Source organism: Mastacembelus armatus, chromosome 10 (assembly GCF_900324485.2).
Source record: "Mastacembelus armatus chromosome 10, fMasArm1.2, whole genome shotgun sequence".
Taxonomy (NCBI): domain Eukaryota; kingdom Metazoa; phylum Chordata; class Actinopteri; order Synbranchiformes; family Mastacembelidae; genus Mastacembelus; species Mastacembelus armatus.
The window spans coordinates 12,545,988-12,568,685 of record NC_046642.1 but is presented as its reverse complement, the minus strand read 5'-3'; the positions used below and the strand labels follow the sequence as shown (position 1 = coordinate 12,568,685).

The 22,698-nt window shown below is 42.9% G+C and overlaps 4 protein-coding genes across 15 annotated transcripts in view; all 4 read left to right on the top strand.

Annotated features, from left to right (window-relative positions):
• The window catches only part of LOC113144193 (protocadherin gamma-C5-like), a 261,353-nt gene that overhangs the window by 176,611 nt on the left and 62,044 nt on the right, over nucleotides 1-22,698 (top strand). The window contains exons 1-2 of one of the 12 annotated variants that reach the window (XM_026330063.1): nucleotides 16,964-19,657; nucleotides 21,669-21,761. The exons of 8 other annotated variants lie outside the window; for them this stretch is intronic. In XM_026330063.1, coding sequence (XP_026185848.1) covers nucleotides 17,273-19,657; nucleotides 21,669-21,671 — 2,388 coding nt within the window. In that variant the 5' untranslated portion in view covers nucleotides 16,964-17,272 and the 3' untranslated portion in view covers nucleotides 21,672-21,761. Of the gene's footprint in view, nucleotides 1-13,859; nucleotides 16,528-16,963; nucleotides 19,658-20,109; nucleotides 22,664-22,698 lie in introns of those variants that run through there. 3 more of the 12 variants (XM_026330049.1, XM_026330056.2, XM_026330054.1) reach the window with 3 other exon arrangements.
• On the top strand, nucleotides 107-6,000 carry LOC113144210 (protocadherin beta-16-like). Its single transcript, XM_026330078.1, has 2 exons — nucleotides 107-2,488; nucleotides 5,908-6,000. The coding sequence occupies exons 1-2, from the start codon at nucleotides 107-109 to the stop codon at nucleotides 5,908-5,910; spliced, it is 2,385 nt and encodes a 794-aa protein (XP_026185863.1). The 3' UTR covers nucleotides 5,911-6,000.
• LOC113144686 (protocadherin beta-16-like) lies at nucleotides 7,515-10,046 on the top strand. Its single transcript, XM_026330910.1, has one exon. The coding sequence runs from the start codon at nucleotides 7,647-7,649 to the stop codon at nucleotides 10,044-10,046; it is 2,400 nt and encodes a 799-aa protein (XP_026186695.1). The 5' UTR covers nucleotides 7,515-7,646.
• Nucleotides 10,745-13,184, top strand: LOC113144684 (protocadherin beta-16-like). Its single transcript, XM_026330909.1, has one exon. It carries the CDS (start codon nucleotides 10,773-10,775, stop codon nucleotides 13,182-13,184), a length of 2,412 nt encoding a protein of 803 aa, XP_026186694.1. The 5' UTR covers nucleotides 10,745-10,772.

Sequence of the window (22,698 nt, the reverse complement as noted above, 5' to 3'; positions counted from 1 at the left end):
TGTGGATTATATCGATATATAATAATTTTATTCTCCTGGAGATATTTCCTCTGTGAAAGAGTGTAACACGTTTTTTTGTGGCGCAACATAGACCGTGGATAGAACAATGAGACGGCAAGTATTGCTTTTCATCTCGATGCTTTCTCTCGCTTCAGTTCTTGGGCAAGTCAGCTACTCCATTCCGGAGGAAATGGCAAAGGGTTCTGTAGTGGGCAACATAGCTCGGGATTTAGGTTTAGATGTGAAACGATTAAAATCAGGCAAGGCTCGTATATTTACCGGGGACAGTGCAGAATACATCGAGCTGAGCAGAGACAGGGGAGTCCTGCTCGTCAAAGAGAGAATCGACAGAGAGTCGCTGTGCAGACAGACGACGCCTTGTGCCTTACATTTGCAGATTATTCTAGAAAATCCTATGGAGCTTTTTAGAATAACCGTAGAAATTACCGACATTAACGACAACAGTCCCAGTTTCAAAAATGACGAGAAACGTTTTGAAATTAGCGAATCTGCAGTTATTGGATCTAAATTTGTCTTAGAAAGAGCTGTTGATGCAGACATCGGCATAAATAGTCTGAAAAATTATAGCTTGAAACCTACAGATAATTTTGTGCTGAAAATACAAAATCAGGCTGATGGAAATAAAAAGGTGGAAATGGTCTTACACAAACAATTAGATCGAGAGAAAGAGGGACAAATATCATTGTTGTTAACGGCCGTAGATGGAGGAGAACCTCAGATGTCTGGTACAGTGAAGATTTATGTGACTGTACTTGATGCAAACGACAATGCTCCTGTTTTTACGCAGTCAGTTTACAAAGCGGCCATAGCAGAAAATTCTCAGACAGGAACGACGCTGACAACAGTGAGTGCTTCTGATGCAGATAAAGGATCAAATGGGGAGGTTTCTTATTCAGTGTCGACCACTATGGACAGTATGTCCGATATATTTACAATAAATGAAAAGGGTGAAGTAATATTAACTGGTGAGGTTGACTTTGAAAAGGCCAAGTATTATGAAATTGATATTGAGGCTAAAGACAGTGGTGGTCTTTCTGATTCCAGTAAGATTATACTTGACGTTATTGATATTAATGACAATAAGCCTGTAATCAGTGTACTTTCCAAATCTGATTCAGTCCCAGAAGACTCTCCATTAAATACAGTTATAGTTATGTTCAGTGTCCTTGACCCAGATTCAGGTATCAATGGCCACGTGAACTGCAGAATAAATAGTAATATACCATTTATTATTACAATTTCATCAAGTGATTTCTACAGCTTAGTGACAGACAGTGAGTTAGACAGAGAGACGGCCTCTGAGTATAATATCACTGTGACCTGCTCTGATGAGGGAGTACCCTCCCTCTCCAGCAGCGTCACTCTCACCTTACAGATCTCTGATGTGAATGACAACGCTCCTGTCTTTGAGAGGAGCTCATATGAGGCCTACATTGTAGAGAACAACACACCAGGTCTCTCGATATTCACAGTGAAAGCCAGAGACGCTGACTGGAAGCAGAATGCCCGTGTTTCTTACATACTGGAGGACTCCTCTGTTAACGGAGTGCCAGTCTCCTCATATGTGTCCGTCAGTGCTGATAGTGGAGTCATCCATGCAGTGCGCTCTTTGGACTACGAGCAGATCAAAGATTTCCAGTTCCGCGTCAAAGCGCAGGATGGAGGCTCTCCTCCACTCAGTAGCAACGTGACAGTGAAAATCCTGGTCCAGGACCAGAACGACAACCCGCCTCAGGTTCTGTACCCGGTCCAGACCGGTGGCTCTGTGGTGGCAGAAATGGTGCCTCGTTCAGCAGATGTGGGCTATCTGGTGACTAAAGTGGTGGCTGTTGATGTGGACTCTGGACAGAATGCCTGGCTCTCGTATAAACTGCAGAAAGCCACAGACAGGGCGCTGTTTGAAGTGGGCTTACAGAATGGAGAAATAAGAACTGTCCGCCAAGTGACTGATAAAGATGCAGTCAAACAAAGACTGAGTGTTATAGTGGAGGACAACGGGCAGCCGTCTCGTTCAGCCACAGTGATTGTTAACGTGGCGGTGGCGGACAGCTTCCCTGAAGTGCTGTCGGAGTTCACTGACTTTCCACACGACAAGGAGTACAATGACAACCTGACTTTTTACTTAGTGTTGGCTCTGGCTGTAGTTTCCTTCCTCTTCATCACGTCTTTAGTGGTTATTATCTCAGTGAAAATCTACAGGTGGAGACAGTCTCGCGTCCTGTATCAGTCCAATCTGCCAGTGATTCCATATTATCCACCACGTTACTCAGACACTTTGGGGACAGGGACTCTCCAACACGTGTACAATTACGAGGTGTGCAGGACGACTGACTCCAGAAAGAGTGACTGTAAGTTCGGCAGAGCCGGTAGTCAGAACGTGCTGATCATGGACCCCAGTTCAACAGGGACGATGCAGCGGATACAGAATGAAAAGAGCATCCTGGATGAACCAGACTCTCCTATAGAGGTTAGTTTCATGGAATAACAGTGTTGCATTACGTCTTTAATTTTGGCAAGGTTACCCTTTCTATTCATAATGTTCCCCAATAAATTGAGGGATGTTTTTAGAAATCAGGGAATCACAATGCACAGGTCATTACACCGTTTTTCTGCAGCCATATTTCCATCTTTAACAATATTCCTGAAATAAAATACTGACAATATCCTCTTCATGTTTACATAATTCAAACTTAGATCCCAAGTTGTATCTAGTGTAACACTTCAACATTGTTTTTCTCCCATTTAAGCCCCACATTTTAGGCTTAAGCTAAACCATACTTTAACTGTTTCAGTTTCAATGATGGTGACATGTTTTCCTGCTGAATTTGTGTCAAGATCAGTGTTTTTTTTGTTTGTTTTGTTTTGTTTTGACAATAATATCAACCTATATTAGTCCCACAGTGGGGAAATTCCAAATGTTTCAGCAGAAAAAAATAGCAATTCTGTAAGAAAATATTAGTAAATGTATATACAATATAATAAAAAATAGAATGAATATTTATATAATAAAAAAACTATAGGACATAATCCACTCTAGTTGAAAATTTAAAGTTTTAGTTTTTGTTCACTTTAGGATTTTTTTATGGACCTATTTTTTTGCTTGTAATTTTTTTTCAAATAATGTTTTCAGTAAACATTGTTTCAAAAAATACCTGAGTAATAGATATAACCATTTGCATTTGGTTGAAATGCCTAGAACAGGTTGAATTATAATGGCTTTGGCTAAAGAGGCACAGGTTGTTCGCTAATCGCAGGGAGTGTGGTTTGATTCCCGGTCCTTCTGGTCCCCATGTTAAAGTGAGCATGACACTGAACCCTTTGTTGCCTGTGCCTTGCATAGCACCTCCACCACCACCGGTGTATAGAGTTTAAGAGAGTGACACTCAGGGATTATAAACCAGCAGTTGGGAGGCAGTTTAGGATTTGTATCATGTCATTTTCAGTCTTAAAACTGTAATCAGCTTGTATACTTATGCAGCTAAATGTATCTATTTAAAAAAAAAAAGTCCTTTAGTGGATTGAATTAATTTTTTGACTCTAGTTCTTATAAAATGCTTCTCTTCTGTGGATTTGGATATAATATCTGCTAAACAAATATATGTAAGTTACATTTATGTGTATATTTTTTTTACAATGATCTGCTTTTATCTTTCCTGTGTCCTTGTTACAAAAATAGTCTGTAAGCATCTGCTATATTGTCAATTTAAAATTTAGGTATAACCCACAAAATGATAGAAATGAAACACAGCGGATCAGTGGGTGCATATAGGGTGACGAGGGTTGTGCTTTAGCGTTGTAGTAAACAAGGGCAAACATCTGTAGTTGCCTAAACTAACAGTTTAGTACAGGTTGTTGCTGACAAGAGAAGCTTCATGGAGTGTTGGATAAATTCCTGTGGGCTGTTTCTTCCATTGGTTAGTTTATCATCCCAAAGGGAAAATGTTGTATTGTAATGTGGTCAACTCACCAAGGTTGCATTACACCTTTTCTCCAGTTTCCTTGTTAGATAATGATTTGTAAGCAGTTTTGTCTGACCGTTGTTTTTGTTGAAAAGGCAACAAATAAGATATTTATTTTCAAAGATAATATTTTAAATCGTAACTGCTTCTGATGAGTCAAATAAGGCAGGGAGATCTGTCCAGTTTGTAATGTCTGTGGTTTGGATTTCTTTCTTCACATTAAACCATCAACTGCCTAGTGTATTTTTCTGCAGTACAAGCGTTTGGACTCTCAGGGCCGCTGTTGACTAATGCTTTCCCCCTTCTTTTGATCCATTGAAGAGAGAAAGAGGCACACTAAAACACACACAAGCGTCGTTGCAGGAGCCCGAAAAGATCCGCGCTGTGTTTCAGTGATTTCTGGCTAAAAAAAAACGGATCTTTTCTATTTGTTATCACGTTTTTTTTTTCGACATTTGGTCAAAGAAGGACCTCGGCGCTTTGGGATATATCAATCTTTACATCTCCAGTCTGTCGAGGATAAAAATGTGGGACAGAACAATGAGACGGCAAGTACTGCTGTTTATTTCGATTTTTTCTCTCAGCTCAGCGTTTGGGCAGGTCACATACTCCGTTCCCGAGGAAATGACTAAAGGATCTTTAGTGGGTAACATAGCGCAAGATTTAGGCTTAGATGTGAAACGGCTGAGATCAGGCAAAGCTCGCATATATACAGAGGACAATGCAGAATACATCGAGCTGAATAAAGACAGAGGAGTCCTGCTTGTGAAAGAGAGAATCGACAGGGAGGCGCTTTGTGGACAGACAACACCTTGTGCTTTACATCTTCAGATAACACTGGAGGACCCGATTGAATTTTATACAGTTACGGTTGAAATCAGTGACATTAACGATAACGCACCGAGCTTCAAAAAGGATGAAATGAAATTTAGAATTAGTGAGTCGGCTGTGATTGGAGCCAAATTTGTATTGGAAAGAGCGATGGATCTAGATGTCGGCGTCAACGGATTGCAGAGTTATACGCTAAAACCTACAGACAACTTTCATCTAAAACTACAAAATCAGCAAGATGGGAGTAAAAAGGTGGAAATGGTTTTACAGAAACATCTAGACAGAGAAGCGCAACAGCACCTCTCCTTAACACTCACAGCTACTGATGGCGGGGAGCCTCAGCTGTCGGGAACAATGAAGGTAGAAATTTCAGTACTAGACGCCAATGATAATGCCCCAGTATTTACGCAAGAAGTTTATAAAGCTGTCATTATGGAAACTGCTCCAATAGGCACAATTTTAAATACCGTTAGTGCTGTAGATGCAGATGAAGGTTCCAATGGAAAAGTCTCATATTCAATAACAAACACATTGGACGATGTCCCTGTTTTGTTTAAAGTTGATGAAAATGGTTTAGTATCTTTAACAGGAAACCTGGATTATGAAAAAGCTCAACACTATGAAATACACGTACAAGCCAGTGATGATGGAGGACTAACAGATTCATGTAAGATTATCGTTGAGGTGACAGATACGAACGATAATAACCCATCTATTAACGTCATGTCTAAAACTAATTCGATATCAGAAAATGCAAGACCAGGAACTGTGGTAACTATATTTAATGTCCAAGATCCTGATTCTGGAGAAAATGGAAAAGTTGCCTGTAATATCGAAGAACACCTGCCATTTTTGATGAAAACCACGTCGAAAAAATTCTTTAGTCTAGTAACTGAAAGTGAGTTAGACAGAGAGACGGCCTCCGAGTATAATATCACTGTGACCTGCTCTGATGAGGGAGTACCCTCCCTCTCCAGCACCGTCACTCTCACCTTACAGATCTCTGATGTGAATGACAACGCTCCTGTCTTTGAGAGGAGCTCATATGAGGCCTACATTGTAGAGAACAACACACCAGGTCTCTCGATATTCACAGTGAAAGCCAGAGACGCTGACTGGAAGCAGAATGCCCGTGTTTCTTACATACTGGAGGACTCCTCTGTTAACGGAGTGCCAGTCTCCTCATATGTGTCCGTCAGTGCTGATAGTGGAGTCATCCATGCAGTGCGCTCTTTGGACTACGAGCAGATCAAAGATTTCCAGTTCCGCGTCAAAGCGCAGGATGGAGGCTCTCCTCCACTCAGTAGTAACGTGACAGTGAAAATCCTGGTCCAGGACCAGAACGACAACCCGCCTCAGGTTCTGTACCCGGTCCAGACCGGTGGCTCTGTGGTGGCAGAAATGGTGCCTCGTTCAGCAGATGTGGGCTATCTGGTGACTAAAGTGGTGGCTGTTGATGTGGACTCTGGACAGAATGCCTGGCTCTCGTATAAACTGCAGAAAGCCACAGACAGGGCGCTGTTTGAAGTGGGCTTACAGAATGGAGAAATAAGAACTGTCCGCCAAGTGACTGATAAAGATGCAGTCAAACAAAGACTGAGTGTTATAGTGGAGGACAACGGGCAGCCGTCTCGTTCAGCCACAGTGATTGTTAACGTGGCGGTGGCGGACAGCTTCCCTGAAGTGCTGTCGGAGTTCACTGACTTTCCACACGACAAGGAGTACAATGACAACCTGACTTTTTACTTAGTGTTGGCTCTGGCTGTAGTTTCCTTCCTCTTCATCACGTCTTTAGTGGTTATTATCTCAGTGAAGATCTACAGGTGGAGACAGTCTCGCGTCCTGTATCAGTCCAATCTGCCAGTGATTCCATATTATCCACCACGTTACTCAGACACTTTGGGGACAGGGACTCTCCAACACGTGTACAATTACGAGGTGTGCAGGACGACTGACTCCAGAAAGAGTGACTGTAAGTTCGGCAGAGCCGGTAGTCAGAACGTGCTGACCATGGACCCCAGTTCAACAGGGACGATGCAGCGGATACAGAGTGAAAAGAGCATCCTGGATGAACCAGACTCTCCTGTAGAGGTTAGATTTTCATGTTTTCATTGACCACTTCAACAATATTTTCCAAATCACGACAGTATTATCTGTCTGTACAGTGTTTTTTGTAGTTTCAGATATAACCTGTTTTATTATGCGTTAAGGTGAAACAGACCAACAGTTTTCCTACACTAACCAATAGAATGAGTCTGAAATTTTAGGTTTTGCTCTTTATTTTTATCCTTGTTGAATTTTCATCCCTCACTAAAGTGTCAGATGAGTTATCTTCCTTCTAAGGTGTTATATTAGCACACCTTTAATTAACCAATCACATCATCAAAGCAAACTAAAATCTTGCTAAAACTAGGCAAATGCTGCTACTTCTACTACAGTATAATAATAATAATAATACATATGTATTTATTAATCTTAATATGAATTTTATTAGTAGTATTAGGTTTTATTTTTGATTTTTTTCATAACCAACTACATTTCTCAGTCGCCTATTTTCAACTTTTGCTATTTGGTGTATTGAACAGAAAGAGTCGCTATTGACCAGAGTGTGGCAGTCTTCAGTAGGGCTGGACACTGTACCTCCCCCTTAGACTGTGATATGGTAGACAATGAAACAGGCACATTCGCCTGCTTTCGTTTCAATCGAAAACCGCTCACGGAAACGTAAAGCTGCAGCTTTTGTTGAAGATTCTTTGAGATACCACCGGACATTTTAACACTATACATACGGATTACAGTTGTATCAGTCTGACGTTGGAAGATCAAGGCAAAACAATGAGACGGCAAGTACTGATGTTCATCCTGGTTCTGTTTCTCAGTTCGGTTTTCGGGCAGGCCAGCTACTCCATTCCGGAGGAACTGGAGAAGGGTTCGTTGGTCTGTAATGTGGCTCAGGATTTAGGTTTAGATTTGAATCGGCTCAGATCGGGTAGAGCCCGTGTTTACTCCGGAGACAGTGCGGAATATATCGAGCTGAACAGAGAAAGGGGAGTCCTCCTCGTCAAAGAGAGAATAGACAGAGAGACGCTGTGCGGCGAAACGACGCCCTGTGCCTTACATTTACAAATGATACTGGAAAACCCGATGGAATTATTTCGCATCACGATAGAAATCACAGACATAAACGACAATGCTCCCAGCTTTGCATCCAGCGAGAAGCGTTTTGAAATCAGCGAGTCAGCTGTTATTGGCTCTAAATTTGTTCTGGAAAAAGCACTTGATGCTGATATCGGTACAAATGGTATCCAGTCCTATTCCCTTAATCCAACTAACAACTTTGCTTTGAAGCTAGAAAATCAAGCAGATGGAAGTAAAAATGTGGAAATGGTTTTACAGAAACCTCTAGACCGAGAGCAGCAGGAACAGATCACACTGTCATTAACTGCTGTGGATGGCGGACAGCCGCGTATGTCAGGAACAATGCAGATAATGGTTAACGTGTTAGACGCAAACGACAATGCGCCAGTTTTCACTAAATCAGTATATAAGACAGCAATAACTGAGAATTCTCCTAAAGGAACCAGTGTAATTATGGTTAGTGCATCTGACAAAGACGGAGGCTCTAATGGAGAAATATCATACGCTATTTCAAATATCAGGCCACGTTTTACTGACCTGTTTGAGATCAACAGAAAGACTGGAGATGTTATTTTGATCGGTGAAATAGATTATGAAAAGACAAAGCTCTTTCAAGTCGATATAGAAGCTGTGGATAATGGAGGATTATCTGATTCTAGTAAAATCCTAATTGATATCACTGACGTCAATGACAACAGCCCTCAGATGAAAATACTCTCAACATCAGACAGGATTTTAGAAGACTCTCCTGAGAATACTGTAATAGCCATGCTCAGTGTAAATGACCCTGACTCTGACAGAAATGGAGATGTGAAGTGTAATATTAATAATGAGATTCCTTTTAAAATACTGAACACGATGAATGGATTTTATAGCATAGTCACAGAGGTTGCTTTAGACAGAGAGACGGCCTCTGAGTATAATATCACTGTGACCTGCTCTGATGAGGGAGTACCCTCCCTCTCCAGCACCGTCACTCTCACCTTACAGATCTCTGATGTGAATGACAACGCTCCTGTCTTTGAGAGGAGCTCATATGAGGCCTACATTGTAGAGAACAACACACCAGGTCTCTCGATATTCACAGTGAAAGCCAGAGACGCTGACTGGAAGCAGAATGCCCGTGTTTCTTACATACTGGAGGACTCCTCTGTTAACGGAGTGCCAGTCTCCTCATATGTGTCCGTCAGTGCTGATAGTGGAGTCATCCATGCAGTGCGCTCTTTGGACTACGAGCAGATCAAAGATTTCCAGTTCCGCGTCAAAGCGCAGGATGGAGGCTCTCCTCCACTCAGTAGCAACGTGACAGTGAAAATCCTGGTCCAGGACCAGAACGACAACCCGCCTCAGGTTCTGTACCCGGTCCAGACCGGTGGCTCTGTGGTGGCTGAAATGGTGCCTCGTTCAGCAGATGTGGGCTATCTGGTGACTAAAGTGGTGGCTGTTGATGTGGACTCTGGACAGAATGCCTGGCTCTCGTATAAACTGCAGAAAGCCACAGACAGGGCGCTGTTTGAAGTGGGCTTACAGAATGGAGAAATAAGAACTGTCCGCCAAGTGACTGATAAAGATGCAGTCAAACAAAGACTGAGTGTTATAGTGGAGGACAACGGGCAGCCGTCTCGTTCAGCCACAGTGATTGTTAACGTGGCGGTGGCGGACAGCTTCCCTGAAGTGCTGTCGGAGTTCACTGACTTTCCACACGACAAGGAGTACAATGACAACCTGACTTTTTACTTAGTGTTGGCTCTGGCTGTAGTTTCCTTCCTCTTCATCACGTCTTTAGTGGTTATTATCTCAGTGAAGATCTACAGGTGGAGACAGTCTCGCGTCCTGTATCAGTCCAATCTGCCAGTGATTCCATATTATCCACCACGTTACTCAGACACTTTGGGGACAGGGACTCTCCAACACGTGTACAATTACGAGGTGTGCAGGACGACTGACTCCAGAAAGAGTGACTGTAAGTTCGGCAGAGCCGGTAGTCAGAACGTGCTGATCATGGACCCCAGTTCAACAGGGACGATGCAGCGGATACAGAGTGAAAAGAGCATCCTGGATGAACCAGACTCTCCTGTAGAGGTTAGAAAACTGTAACGATCTAAATTTATCCTTTCTGTGCATATCAGAATTATTGTACTGGTCCATTAATTTCAAATGTAACCTTCAGCATCATTTTTATAAAATGTCATTTATAAATGACTGGCAAGTTTTAAGTAATACTGCAGCATTTTAATTCAGCACCATGGAGAGCGACGCGTACACTGAGTACCTCCAGTTGCTTGTGTGTGTTTTCGCTCTCGTTGTTTTATCTGTTTTATTCATGAAATATCTGTGGTTCAAAGGCAATGCTTTTCTGATCCAGGCATTCAAATCCTCTTATTTATTCAGTTCAGCACAATATTTTCCATGTACACATTCTTGTAAATACACGCATGTTAAATCAATGGCCTCATTTATTCAGCTTGTAGTTCCTCTCGTTTATAATGGTGATGTTGCACTGATGTTTTTTTTTTTTTTTTTACTGTACTTGTAATTTGTATTTTCAACTCAAAGGGTCGCTGTTGGTAAGCGTGTTGCCAGATAAGTAGATGATATTTTTTTTCAGTCTGTGTTTTTCCCCGTCGTGTCGATACGCTAGACACCATTAGAAAAAGGCAGAATTCAGAGTCCACGTTCAAAAGGTGCTCTGAGAAAACCAGCACCCGGATATATTGTTTACCTTTATACATTTGGAACTAGGACGATTTTTTGTTACGTCGACTGCATTGGAAATGCTTTGGTTTTAACGGTATATGAAAGGACAGGATCTGCGACAGAACAATGAGACGGCAAGTACAGCTGCTTCTCTCGGTCCTATGTCTCAGTTATGTGCTGGGGCAGGTCAGTTACTCCATTCCCGAAGAAATGGCAAAAGGTTCTGTGGTTGGTAACATAGCGCATGATTTAGGTTTAGATCTTAGACGGCTAAAATCAGGCAAAGCTCGCGTCTATACAGGAGGAAGTGTAGAATACATCGGGCTGAATAAAGAAAGGGGAGTACTCCTTACCCAGGAGAGGATAGACAGGGAGGCTTTATGTGGAGAGACGACGCCTTGTGCTTTACACTTCCAATTAATTCTGGAAAATCCAATGGAATTGTTTCGTGTAACAGTGGAGATCAACGATATAAACGACAATGCTCCCAGTTTTACAAATGCAGAAAAGCGTTTTGAAATTAGCGAGTCCGCCGTGATAGGATCTAAATTTGTATTAGAGAAAGCTACTGATCATGACATTGGGATGAACGGCTTACAGCGATACTCACTTGCGCCAACTGCTAACTTTGTATTAAAACTAGAAAACGAGCCAGACGGAAGTAAAAAAGTAGAGATGGTTTTACAGAAGCCATTAGACCGTGAAAAGCAGGAATACATGTCCCTGTTGTTAACTGCAGTAGATGGAGGGGAGCCGCAGATGTCAGGGACAATGCAGATATTTGTCAATGTATTGGACGCGAATGACAACGCACCGACATTTGCTAAACCGCTTTATAAAACAAAAATACCTGAAAACTCTCCCAAAGGCACCAGAGTAGCGACTGTAAGTGCATCTGATAAAGACATTGGGTCGAACGGAGATGTGTCATATTTGATTTCTGCCAGCAATCGTCTGTTATCTGAACTGTTTAAGATTGACTCGAAGACTGGTGAAATTATTTTAAATAGTGAAATTGATTATGAAAAGGCAAAGAGTTATCAAATCGATATTGAAGTTGTTGACTGCGGGGGACTCTCTGATTCCACTAAAGTAATAGTTGAGGTTATCGATATCAATGACAATAATCCCAATATAAACATTGTTTCGAAATCAGAATCCATATTAGAGGACTCGCAGCCAAACACTGTTATTGCTATGTTAAGTATTGATGACCCAGATTCAGAGAGTAATGGAGAAGTAGAATGTAAAATAGACAACAACATTCCCTTCAAAATACAGTCTAACCTAAATGGTTTTTACACTTTAGTCACAGAGGTTGTTTTAGACAGAGAGACGGCCTCTGAGTATAATATCACTGTGACCTGCTCTGATGAGGGAGTACCCTCCCTCTCCAGCAGCGTCACTCTCACCTTACAGATCTCTGATGTGAATGACAACGCTCCTGTCTTTGAGAGGAGCTCATATGAGGCCTACATTGTAGAAAACAACACACCAGGTCTCTCGATATTCACAGTGAAAGCCAGAGACGCTGACTGGAAGCAGAATGCCCGTGTTTCTTACATACTGGAGGACTCCTCTGTTAACGGAGTGCCAGTCTCCTCATATGTGTCCGTCAGTGCTGATAGTGGAGTCATCCATGCAGTGCGCTCTTTGGACTACGAGCAGATCAAAGATTTCCAGTTCCGCGTCAAAGCGCAGGATGGAGGCTCTCCTCCACTCAGTAGCAACGTGACAGTGAAAATCCTGGTCCAGGACCAGAACGACAACCCGCCTCAGGTTCTGTACCCGGTCCAGACCGGTGGCTCTGTGGTGGCAGAAATGGTGCCTCGTTCAGCAGATGTGGGCTATCTGGTGACCAAAGTGGTGGCTGTTGATGTGGACTCTGGACAGAATGCCTGGCTCTCGTATAAACTGCAGAAAGCCACAGACAGGGCGCTGTTTGAAGTGGGCTTACAGAATGGAGAAATAAGAACTGTCCGCCAAGTGACTGATAAAGATGCAGTCAAACAAAGACTGAGTGTTATAGTGGAGGACAACGGGCAGCCGTCTCGTTCAGCCACAGTGATTGTTAACGTGGCGGTGGCGGACAGCTTCCCTGAAGTGCTGTCGGAGTTCACTGACTTTCCACACGACAAGGAGTACAATGACAACCTGACTTTTTACTTAGTGTTGGCTCTGGCTGTAGTTTCCTTCCTCTTCATCACGTCTTTAGTGGTTATTATCTCAGTGAAAATCTACAGGTGGAGACAGTCTCGCGTCCTGTATCAGTCCAATCTGCCTGTGATTCCATATTATCCACCACGTTACTCAGACACTTTGGGGACAGGGACTCTCCAACACGTGTACAATTACGAGGTGTGCAGGACGACTGACTCCAGAAAGAGTGACTGTAAGTTCGGCAGAGCCGGTAGTCAGAACGTGCTGATCATGGACCCCAGTTCAACAGGGACGATGCAGCGGATACAGAGTGAAAAGAGCATCCTGGATGAACCAGACTCTCCTATAGAGGTTAGTTTTTTCGGGGATTTCAATTGAAATTCTAACATTTTTGCATTTCCTTAAACAATTGCTCCGGTTTCCTTTTATTTGTACTCTGCAATCAGCACCTTGGACAGTGGTGCTGACATGGCCCTGTCCTTTGCGTTCCATTTCATTTATTACTATCATTATCATTATTATTAGGCTTACTTAATGTTTTTGCAAATCTGTGTTTACATTGGCAACGTTACATGTGTGTTTATTTGTGCCTGCAGGGGGGTTGGGGTGAGCCAGCATATGCTACTTTTAGGTCGATGTATGGATTAATAGATTACACTACTAATATTATTAAGGTATGGAAGCCTTATGTTTTAAGCTTTATTGTGCCCTTGACGCGTCGGTACACAAGCTGCAATATGTATCTATCTTTCTATTAATTCTGCATCATGTGGCATAAATGTTTACATGAAACAATTTATCTTATAATCACTGTTGGTAGAATATCTTTCCCTTGTACTGTTCTGTTTATCAGGCTGGCCTAATATTTCTTTCCTGGTGTCATGAGGAAACGTTTAAATTACGTTTTTGACCCAAGTGGCCACTCACCCTTTAAAAGCGCACTGTTAACAGCTACTTGTGTGTTTGTTACTCCTGGTACATATAAAAATGACTTATCTCTTGTAGGATGTCTCTTTGTCCTTAGACTTTTCCTGTAGTTCATTGATATGTACTCTTAGGGCCGCTATTGCCCAGTGAGTTGATGTTTCATGGCAGATTTAAAGAGCAACCTTCCCTGTTGTGACGATATCAGTGAGAAAAAGGCAGGCACCGGATTACAGCGTCGGACCACAACTAAATTTCTACTCCGCAGAAAGCGTCCTTTTGTTATTCATATGTACGTTTAATGAGGATTAACATCTACTTCTTTATCACATGTAATTGGCCATATATTTCGGGTCGTTGTGGAATATAATTCGTCCTATTAATTTCCACGAGGAAAATGTCGGACAGAACAATGAAACGGCAAGTACTGTTGTTCTTCTTGGTCCTTTATGTCACTTCAGTGCTCGGTCAGGTCAGCTACTCAATCCCTGAGGAAATGCCGAGTGGCTCTTTAGTCGGTAATATTGCTCAGGATTTGGGTTTAGATATAAAACGACTGAAGACTGGTAAAGCTCGCGTTTATTCAGGGGACAGTGCGGAATACATCGGGCTCCATAAAGAACGAGGAGTCCTCCTCATCAAAGAGAGAATAGACAGAGAAGCGATTTGCAGGCAGACTACGCCTTGTGCTTTACATTTTCAGATCATTCTGGAGAACCCCATGGAGTTTTACAGTGTCACAGTCGAGATTACAGATATAAATGACAATCCTCCCACCTTTGAAAAGAACGAAGTGAGTTTTAAAATCAGCGAATCTGCCGTAACTGGGGCAAAATTCGTATTAGACAGAGCAATAGACCTTGATGTCGGTAAAAATGGTCTTCAAAAATATGAGCTGAAACCTACCGATAATTTTGTACTTAAACGTGACAGTCAAGGAGACGGAACAGAAAAGGCAGAGATCGTTTTACAGAAGCCACTTGACAGAGAAAAAGAAGAGTTGGTATCTTTAGTTTTAACAGCATTTGATGGAGGAGATCCGCAAATGTCGGGAACAATTCAGATTTTCATCACAGTCTTAGACGCCAATGACAATGCGCCTGTTTTTTCACAGTCCACATACATGGCCACTGTTTATGAAAATGCCCCAGAAGGGACGGTGGTCACCAGCGTTACTGCGTCAGACGCAGATTATGGAACAAATGGAAGAATAAAATATTCAATCACAAACAGTTTGGATCAAGCCCATGTTTTGTTTCTGATAAACGAAGACAGCGGTGAAATTAAATTGATTGGAAATATTGATTATGAAAGTGCCCGGAACTATCATATTAACATTCGAGCAACTGATGAAGGTGGACTTACAGATTCATGCAAAGTCATAGTGGATGTGGTTGATATGAACGACAACAAACCAAACATTAATATAATGTCAAAATCAAATGTCATATCTGAACACTCTAAGCGGAACACCGTTATAGCTATGATGAACGTACAAGACCCAGATTCAAACGAAAACGGTAAAGTTCAGTGTTTTATTAACGATAACACACCTTTGACTATAATGTCGACCTCCAGTAACTTCTACAGCTTAGTGACAGACAGTGAGTTAGACAGAGAGACGGCCTCTGAGTATAATATCACTGTGACCTGCTCTGATGAGGGAGTACCCTCCCTCTCCAGCAGCGTCACTCTCACCTTACAGATCTCTGATGTGAATGACAACGCTCCTGTCTTTGAGAGGAGCTCATATGAGGCCTACATTGTAGAGAACAACACACCAGGTCTCTCGATATTCACAGTGAAAGCCAGAGACGCTGACTGGAAGCAGAATGCCCGTGTTTCTTACATACTGGAGGACTCCTCTGTTAACGGAGTGCCAGTCTCGTCATATGTGTCCGTCAGTGCTGATAGTGGAGTCATCCATGCAGTGCGCTCTTTGGACTACGAGCAGATCAAAGATTTCCAGTTCCGCGTCAAAGCGCAGGATGGAGGCTCTCCTCCACTCGGTAGTAACGTGACAGTGAAAATCCTGGTCCAGGACCAGAACGACAACCCGCCTCAGGTTCTGTACCCGGTCCAGACCGGTGGCTCTGTGGTGGCAGAAATGGTGCCTCGTTCGGCAGATGTGGGCTATCTGGTGACTAAAGTGGTGGCTGTTGATGTGGACTCTGGACAGAATGCCTGGCTCTCGTATAAACTGCAGAAAGCCACAGACAGGGCGCTGTTTGAAGTGGGCTTACAGAATGGAGAAATAAGAACTGTCCGCCAAGTGACTGATAAAGATGCAGTCAAACAAAGACTGAGTGTTATAGTGGAGGACAACGGGCAGCCGTCTCGTTCAGCCACAGTGATTGTTAACGTGGCGGTGGCGGACAGCTTCCCTGAAGTGCTGTCGGAGTTCACTGACTTTCCACACGACAAGGAGTACAATGACAACCTGACTTTTTACTTAGTGTTGGCTCTGGCTGTAGTTTCCTTCCTCTTCATCACGTCTTTAGTGGTTATTATCTCAGTGAAAATCTACAGGTGGAGACAGTCTCGCGTCCTGTATCAGTCCAATCTGCCTGTGATTCCATATTATCCACCACGTTACTCAGACACTTTGGGGACAGGGACTCTCCAACACGTGTACAATTACGAGGTGTGCAGGACGACTGACTCCAGAAAGAGTGACTGTAAGTTCGGCAGAGCCGGTAGTCAGAACGTGCTGATCATGGACCCCAGTTCAACAGGGACGATGCAGCGGATACAGAGTGAAAAGAGCATCCTGGATGAACCAGACTCTCCTGTAGAGGTTAGATTTTCATGTTTTCATTGACCACTTCGACAATATTTTCCAAATCACGACAGTATTATCTGTCTGTACAGTGATTTGTGTAGTTTCAGATGTAACCTGTTTTATTATGCGTTAAGGTGAAACAGACCAACAGTTTTCCTACACTAACCAATAGAATGAGTCTGAAATTTTAGGTTTTGCTCTTTATTTTTATCCTTGTTTGAATTTTCATCCCTCACTAAAGTGTCAGATGAGTTATCTTCCTTCTAAGGTGTTATATTAGCACACCTTTAATTAACCAATCACATCATCAAAGCAAACTAAAATCTTGCTAAAACTAGGCAAATGCTGCTACTTCTACTACAGTATAATAATAATAATAATACATATGTATTTATTAATCTTAATATGAATTTTATTAGTAGTATTAGGTTTTATTTTTGATTTTTTTCATAACCAACTACATTTCTCAGTCGCCTATTTTCAACTTTTGCTATTTGGTGTATTGAACAGAAAGAGTCGCTATTGACCAGAGTGTGGCAGTCTTCAGTAGGGCTGGACACTGTACCTCCCCCTTAGACTGTGATATGGTAGACAATGAAACAGGCACATTCGCCTGCTCTCGTTTCAATCGAAAACCGCTCACGGAAACGTAAAGCTGCAGCTTTTGTTGAAGATTCTTTGAGATACCACCGGACATTTTAACACTATACATACGGATTACAGTTGTATCAGTCTGACGTTGGAAGATCAAGGCAAAACAATGAGACGGCAAGTACTGATGTTCATCCTGGTTCTGTTTCTCAGTTCGGTTTTCGGGCAGGCCAGCTACTCCATTCCGGAGGAACTGGAGAAGGGTTCGTTGGTCTGTAATGTGGCTCAGGATTTAGGGTTAGATTTGAATCGGCTCAGATCGGGTAGAGCCCGTGTTTACTCCGGAGACAGTGCAGAATATATCGAGCTGAACAGAGAAAGGGGAGTCCTCCTCGTCAAAGAGAGAATAGACAGAGAGACGCTGTGCGGCGAAACGACGCCCTGTGCCTTACATTTACAAATGATACTGGAAAACCCGATGGAATTATTTCGCATCACGATAGAAATCACAGACATAAACGACAATGCTCCCAGCTTTGCATCCAGCGAGAAACGTTTTGAAATCAGCGAGTCAGCTGTTATTGGCTCTAAATTTGTTCTGGAAAAAGCACTTGATGCTGATATCGGTACAAATGGTATCCAGTCCTATTCCCTTAATCCAACTAACAACTTTGCTTTGAAGCTAGAAAATCAAGCAGATGGAAGTAAAAAGGTAGAAATGGTTTTACAGAAACCTCTAGACCGAGAGCAGCAGGAACAGATCACACTGTCATTAACTGCTGTGGATGGCGGACAGCCGCGTATGTCAGGAACAATGCAGATAATGGTTAACGTGTTAGACGTGAATGACAATGCGCCAGTTTTCACTAAATCAGTATATAAGACAGCAATATCTGAGAATTCTCCTAAAGGAACCAGTGTAATTATGGTTAGTGCATCTGACAAAGACGGAGGCTCTAATGGAGAAATATCATACGCTATTTCAAAGAGCAAGCTTCGTTTTACTGACCTTTTTCAGATCAACAGAAAGACTGGAGATGTTATTTTGATCGGTGAAATAGATTATGAAAAAGTAAAGCTCCTCCAAATAGATATAGAGGCTATAGATAATGGAGGATTATCTGATTCTAGTAAAATCCTAATTGATATCACTGACGTCAATGACAACAGCCCTCAGATGAAAATACTCTCAACATCAGACAGGATTTTAGAAGACTCTCCTGAGAATACTGTAATAGCCATGCTCAGTGTAAATGACCCTGACTCTGACAGAAATGGAGATGTGAAGTGTAATATTAATAATGAGATTCCTTTTAAAATACTGAACACGATGAATGGATTTTATAGCATAGTCACAGAGGTTGCTTTAGACAGAGAGACGGCCTCTGAGTATAATATCACTGTGACCTGCTCTGATGAGGGAGTACCCTCCCTCTCCAGCAGCGTCACTCTCACCTTACAGATCTCTGATGTGAATGACAACGCTCCTGTCTTTGAGAGGAGCTCATATGAGGCCTACATTGTAGAGAACAACACACCAGGTCTCTCGATATTCACAGTGAAAGCCAGAGACGCTGACTGGAAGCAGAATGCCCGTGTTTCTTACATACTGGAGGACTCCTCTGTTAACGGAGTGCCAGTCTCCTCATATGTGTCCGTCAGTGCTGATAGTGGAGTCATCCATGCAGTGCGCTCTTTGGACTACGAGCAGATCAAAGATTTCCAGTTCCGCGTCAAAGCGCAGGATGGAGGCTCTCCTCCACTCAGTAGTAACGTGACAGTGAAAATCCTGGTCCAGGACCAGAACGACAACCCGCCTCAGGTTCTGTACCCGGTCCAGACCGGTGGCTCTGTGGTGGCAGAAATGGTGCCTCGTTCAGCAGATGTGGGCTATCTGGTGACTAAAGTGGTGGCTGTTGATGTGGACTCTGGACAGAATGCCTGGCTCTCGTATAAACTGCAGAAAGCCACAGACAGGGCGCTGTTTGAAGTGGGCTTACAGAATGGAGAAATAAGAACTGTCCGCCAAGTGACTGATAAAGATGCAGTCAAACAAAGACTGAGTGTTATAGTGGAGGACAACGGGCAGCCGTCTCGTTCAGCCACAGTGATTGTTAACGTGGCGGTGGCGGACAGCTTCCCTGAAGTGCTGTCGGAGTTCACTGACTTTCCACACGACAAGGAGTACAATGACAACCTGACTTTTTACTTAGTGTTGGCTCTGGCTGTAGTTTCCTTCCTCTTCATCACGTCTTTAGTGGTTATTATCTCAGTGAAAATCTACAGGTGGAGACAGTCTCGCGTCCTGTATCAGTCCAATCTGCCAGTGATTCCATATTATCCACCACGTTACTCAGACACTTTGGGGACAGGGACTCTCCAACACGTGTACAATTACGAGGTGTGCAGGACGACTGACTCCAGAAAGAGTGACTGTAAGTTCGGCAGAGCCGGTAGTCAGAACGTGCTGATCATGGACCCCAGTTCAACAGGGACGATGCAGCGGATACAGAATGAAAAGAGCATCCTGGATGAACCAGACTCTCCTATAGAGGTTAGACTGTTACGGTATCCGAGCTTGTATTTTGCTGTATTATATGTATTTGGTTGCCAACGTGTTGTCCATTAATTTGCTCTTTTAGAAAATGCAGCTGTTCAATTTCAGCACCACAGACAGAGACATTCAAAATATTGTTCACAGTTTCTCTATATATAATTTACACGTACACTTCTGTATACACTTATGAGAAAATGCATTACTGCTACAACGTTATGTTTTAATATGATTACATAAACATATTTATGACACACTAATTTTTTTCTCAATATTAAGTATTAAACAGGGTTTAATTGCCATCATTCTGCTACAAACCGGGTTATTTCTAACAGCTTTTCTGCAGTTTTCCATTATGAACTCTTAGGGACGCTGTAGTCCACCATGTTGCTCTCTGAATATATTGTCAACAGTGCCTCCCATCTTATACAGAATTATACTAGACTGAGCAGACGAAGGGTTAGACTCGAGACTACAACACGTATCTCGCTTGGACTATTTTCTATTTTTCTCTTGAGGAATGTGCCCTGAGTTTCTTCTTCTTTCTGGGAGATACCGTTAACACGTTTTCTTCGACAGGAAACGTTCATTTTTGCCTTTAAAATTTCTCTCCAGAGAACAATGAGACGGCAAGTACTGTTTCTCCTCTCGTTGCTTTATTTCAGTCCTCTGTTCGGGCAGGTCAGCTACTCCATTAACGAGGAAATGCCACTGGGTTCCGTAGTCGGAAATGTAGCGGACGATTTGGGCTTAGATGTTGAGAAACTAAAGTCTCGTAATGCTCGTGTGTATTTTGGAGATAGCAGGGAATACGTAGAGCTGAATAAAGCCAGGGGAGTGCTCCTAATCAAAGAAAGAATAGACAGAGAGGCGCTCTGCGGACAGACGATGCCTTGTGCTCTGCATTTTCAAGTTATCTTAGAGAAACCTATTGAATTTTACAGGATAATACTTGAGATCGTTGACATTAATGATAATCCTCCAGCCTTTGAGAAGGGTGATATTGGATTTAAAATAAGCGAGTCTGCAGTCACCGGATCGAAATTTGATTTGGAAGGGGCGGTGGATTTAGATGTTGGAATTAATGGTCTCCAAGCCTACGTCCTACAACCGACTGATAATTTCGCTCTGAAACTACACAGTCAAGCAGACGGCTCTAGGAATGTCGAGATGGTTTTAAAACAGCCTCTTGACCGAGAGAAAAGCGAGCATTTGTCGCTTGTGTTGACGGCTGTAGATGGAGGAGAGCCGCGGATGACTGGAACAATGCAGATTCTCATTACGGTGTTAGATGCAAATGATAACGCACCCGTTTTCACAAAACCTATATACAAAGCTAACGTTGCTGAAAATTCACCAAAAGGCTCAGTTGTGACTACGGTTAGTGCATCAGATGCAGATCAGGGATCCAATGGGAGAATAACGTATTCGATCAGAAATACTTTGGATGATGTCAGACATCTGTTTGAGATAAATGAACACACAGGCGAGGTTAGACTAATTGGAAATATTGACTACGAAAAATCACGAAATTATCAAATAAATTTACGTGCAAGTGACGACGGAGGACTAACAGACACTTGTAAAGTAATAGTTGATATTATAGATGTTAATGATAATAAGCCTCTGATAGACGTAATGTCTAAATCAAATGTGATATCCGAAGATATCAAAAGCCAAACTGTCGTAACAATAATTAATATTCAGGACTTAGACGACGGTGACAATGGAAAAGTCAAATGCACAATAAATGAAAATATTCCGTTCCTACTGAGGTCTACTGAAAATAATTTCTACAGTTTAGTGACAGACAGTGAGTTAGACAGAGAGACGGCCTCTGAGTATAATATCACTGTGACCTGCTCTGATGAGGGAGTACCCTCCCTCTCCAGCAGCGTCACTCTCACCTTACAGATCTCTGATGTGAATGACAACGCTCCTGTCTTTGAGAGGAGCTCATATGAGGCCTACATTGTAGAGAACAACACACCAGGTCTCTCGATATTCACAGTGAAAGCCAGAGACGCTGACTGGAAGCAGAATGCCCGTGTTTCTTACATACTGGAGGACTCCTCTGTTAACGGAGTGCCAGTCTCCTCATATGTGTCCGTCAGTGCTGATAGTGGAGTCATCCATGCAGTGCGCTCTTTGGACTACGAGCAGATCAAAGATTTCCAGTTCCGCGTCAAAGCGCAGGATGGAGGCTCTCCTCCACTCAGTAGCAACGTGACAGTGAAAATCCTGGTCCAGGACCAGAACGACAACCCGCCTCAGGTTCTGTACCCGGTCCAGACCGGTGGCTCTGTGGTGGCAGAAATGGTGCCTCGTTCAGCAGATGTGGGCTATCTGGTGACTAAAGTGGTGGCTGTTGATGTGGACTCTGGACAGAATGCCTGGCTCTCGTATAAACTGCAGAAAGCCACAGACAGGGCGCTGTTTGAAGTGGGCTTACAGAATGGAGAAATAAGAACTGTCCGCCAAGTGACTGATAAAGATGCAGTCAAACAAAGACTGAGTGTTATAGTGGAGGACAACGGGCAGCCGTCTCGTTCAGCCACAGTGATTGTTAACGTGGCGGTGGCGGACAGCTTCCCTGAAGTGCTGTCGGAGTTCACTGACTTTCCACACGACAAGGAGTACAATGACAACCTGACTTTTTACTTAGTGTTGGCTCTGGCTGTAGTTTCCTTCCTCTTCATCACGTCTTTAGTGGTTATTATCTCAGTGAAAATCTACAGGTGGAGACAGTCTCGCGTCCTGTATCAGTCCAATCTGCCAGTGATTCCGTATTATCCACCACGTTACTCAGACACTTTGGGGACAGGGACTCTCCAACACGTGTACAATTACGAGGTGTGCAGGACGACTGACTCCAGAAAGAGTGACTGTAAGTTCGGCAGAGCCGGTAGTCAGAACGTGCTGATCATGGACCCCAGTTCAACAGGGACGATGCAGCGGATACAGAGTGAAAAGAGCATCCTGGATGAGCCAGACTCTCCTGTAGAGGTTAGACTGTTACAGTTATAATAAACTCATTCGTC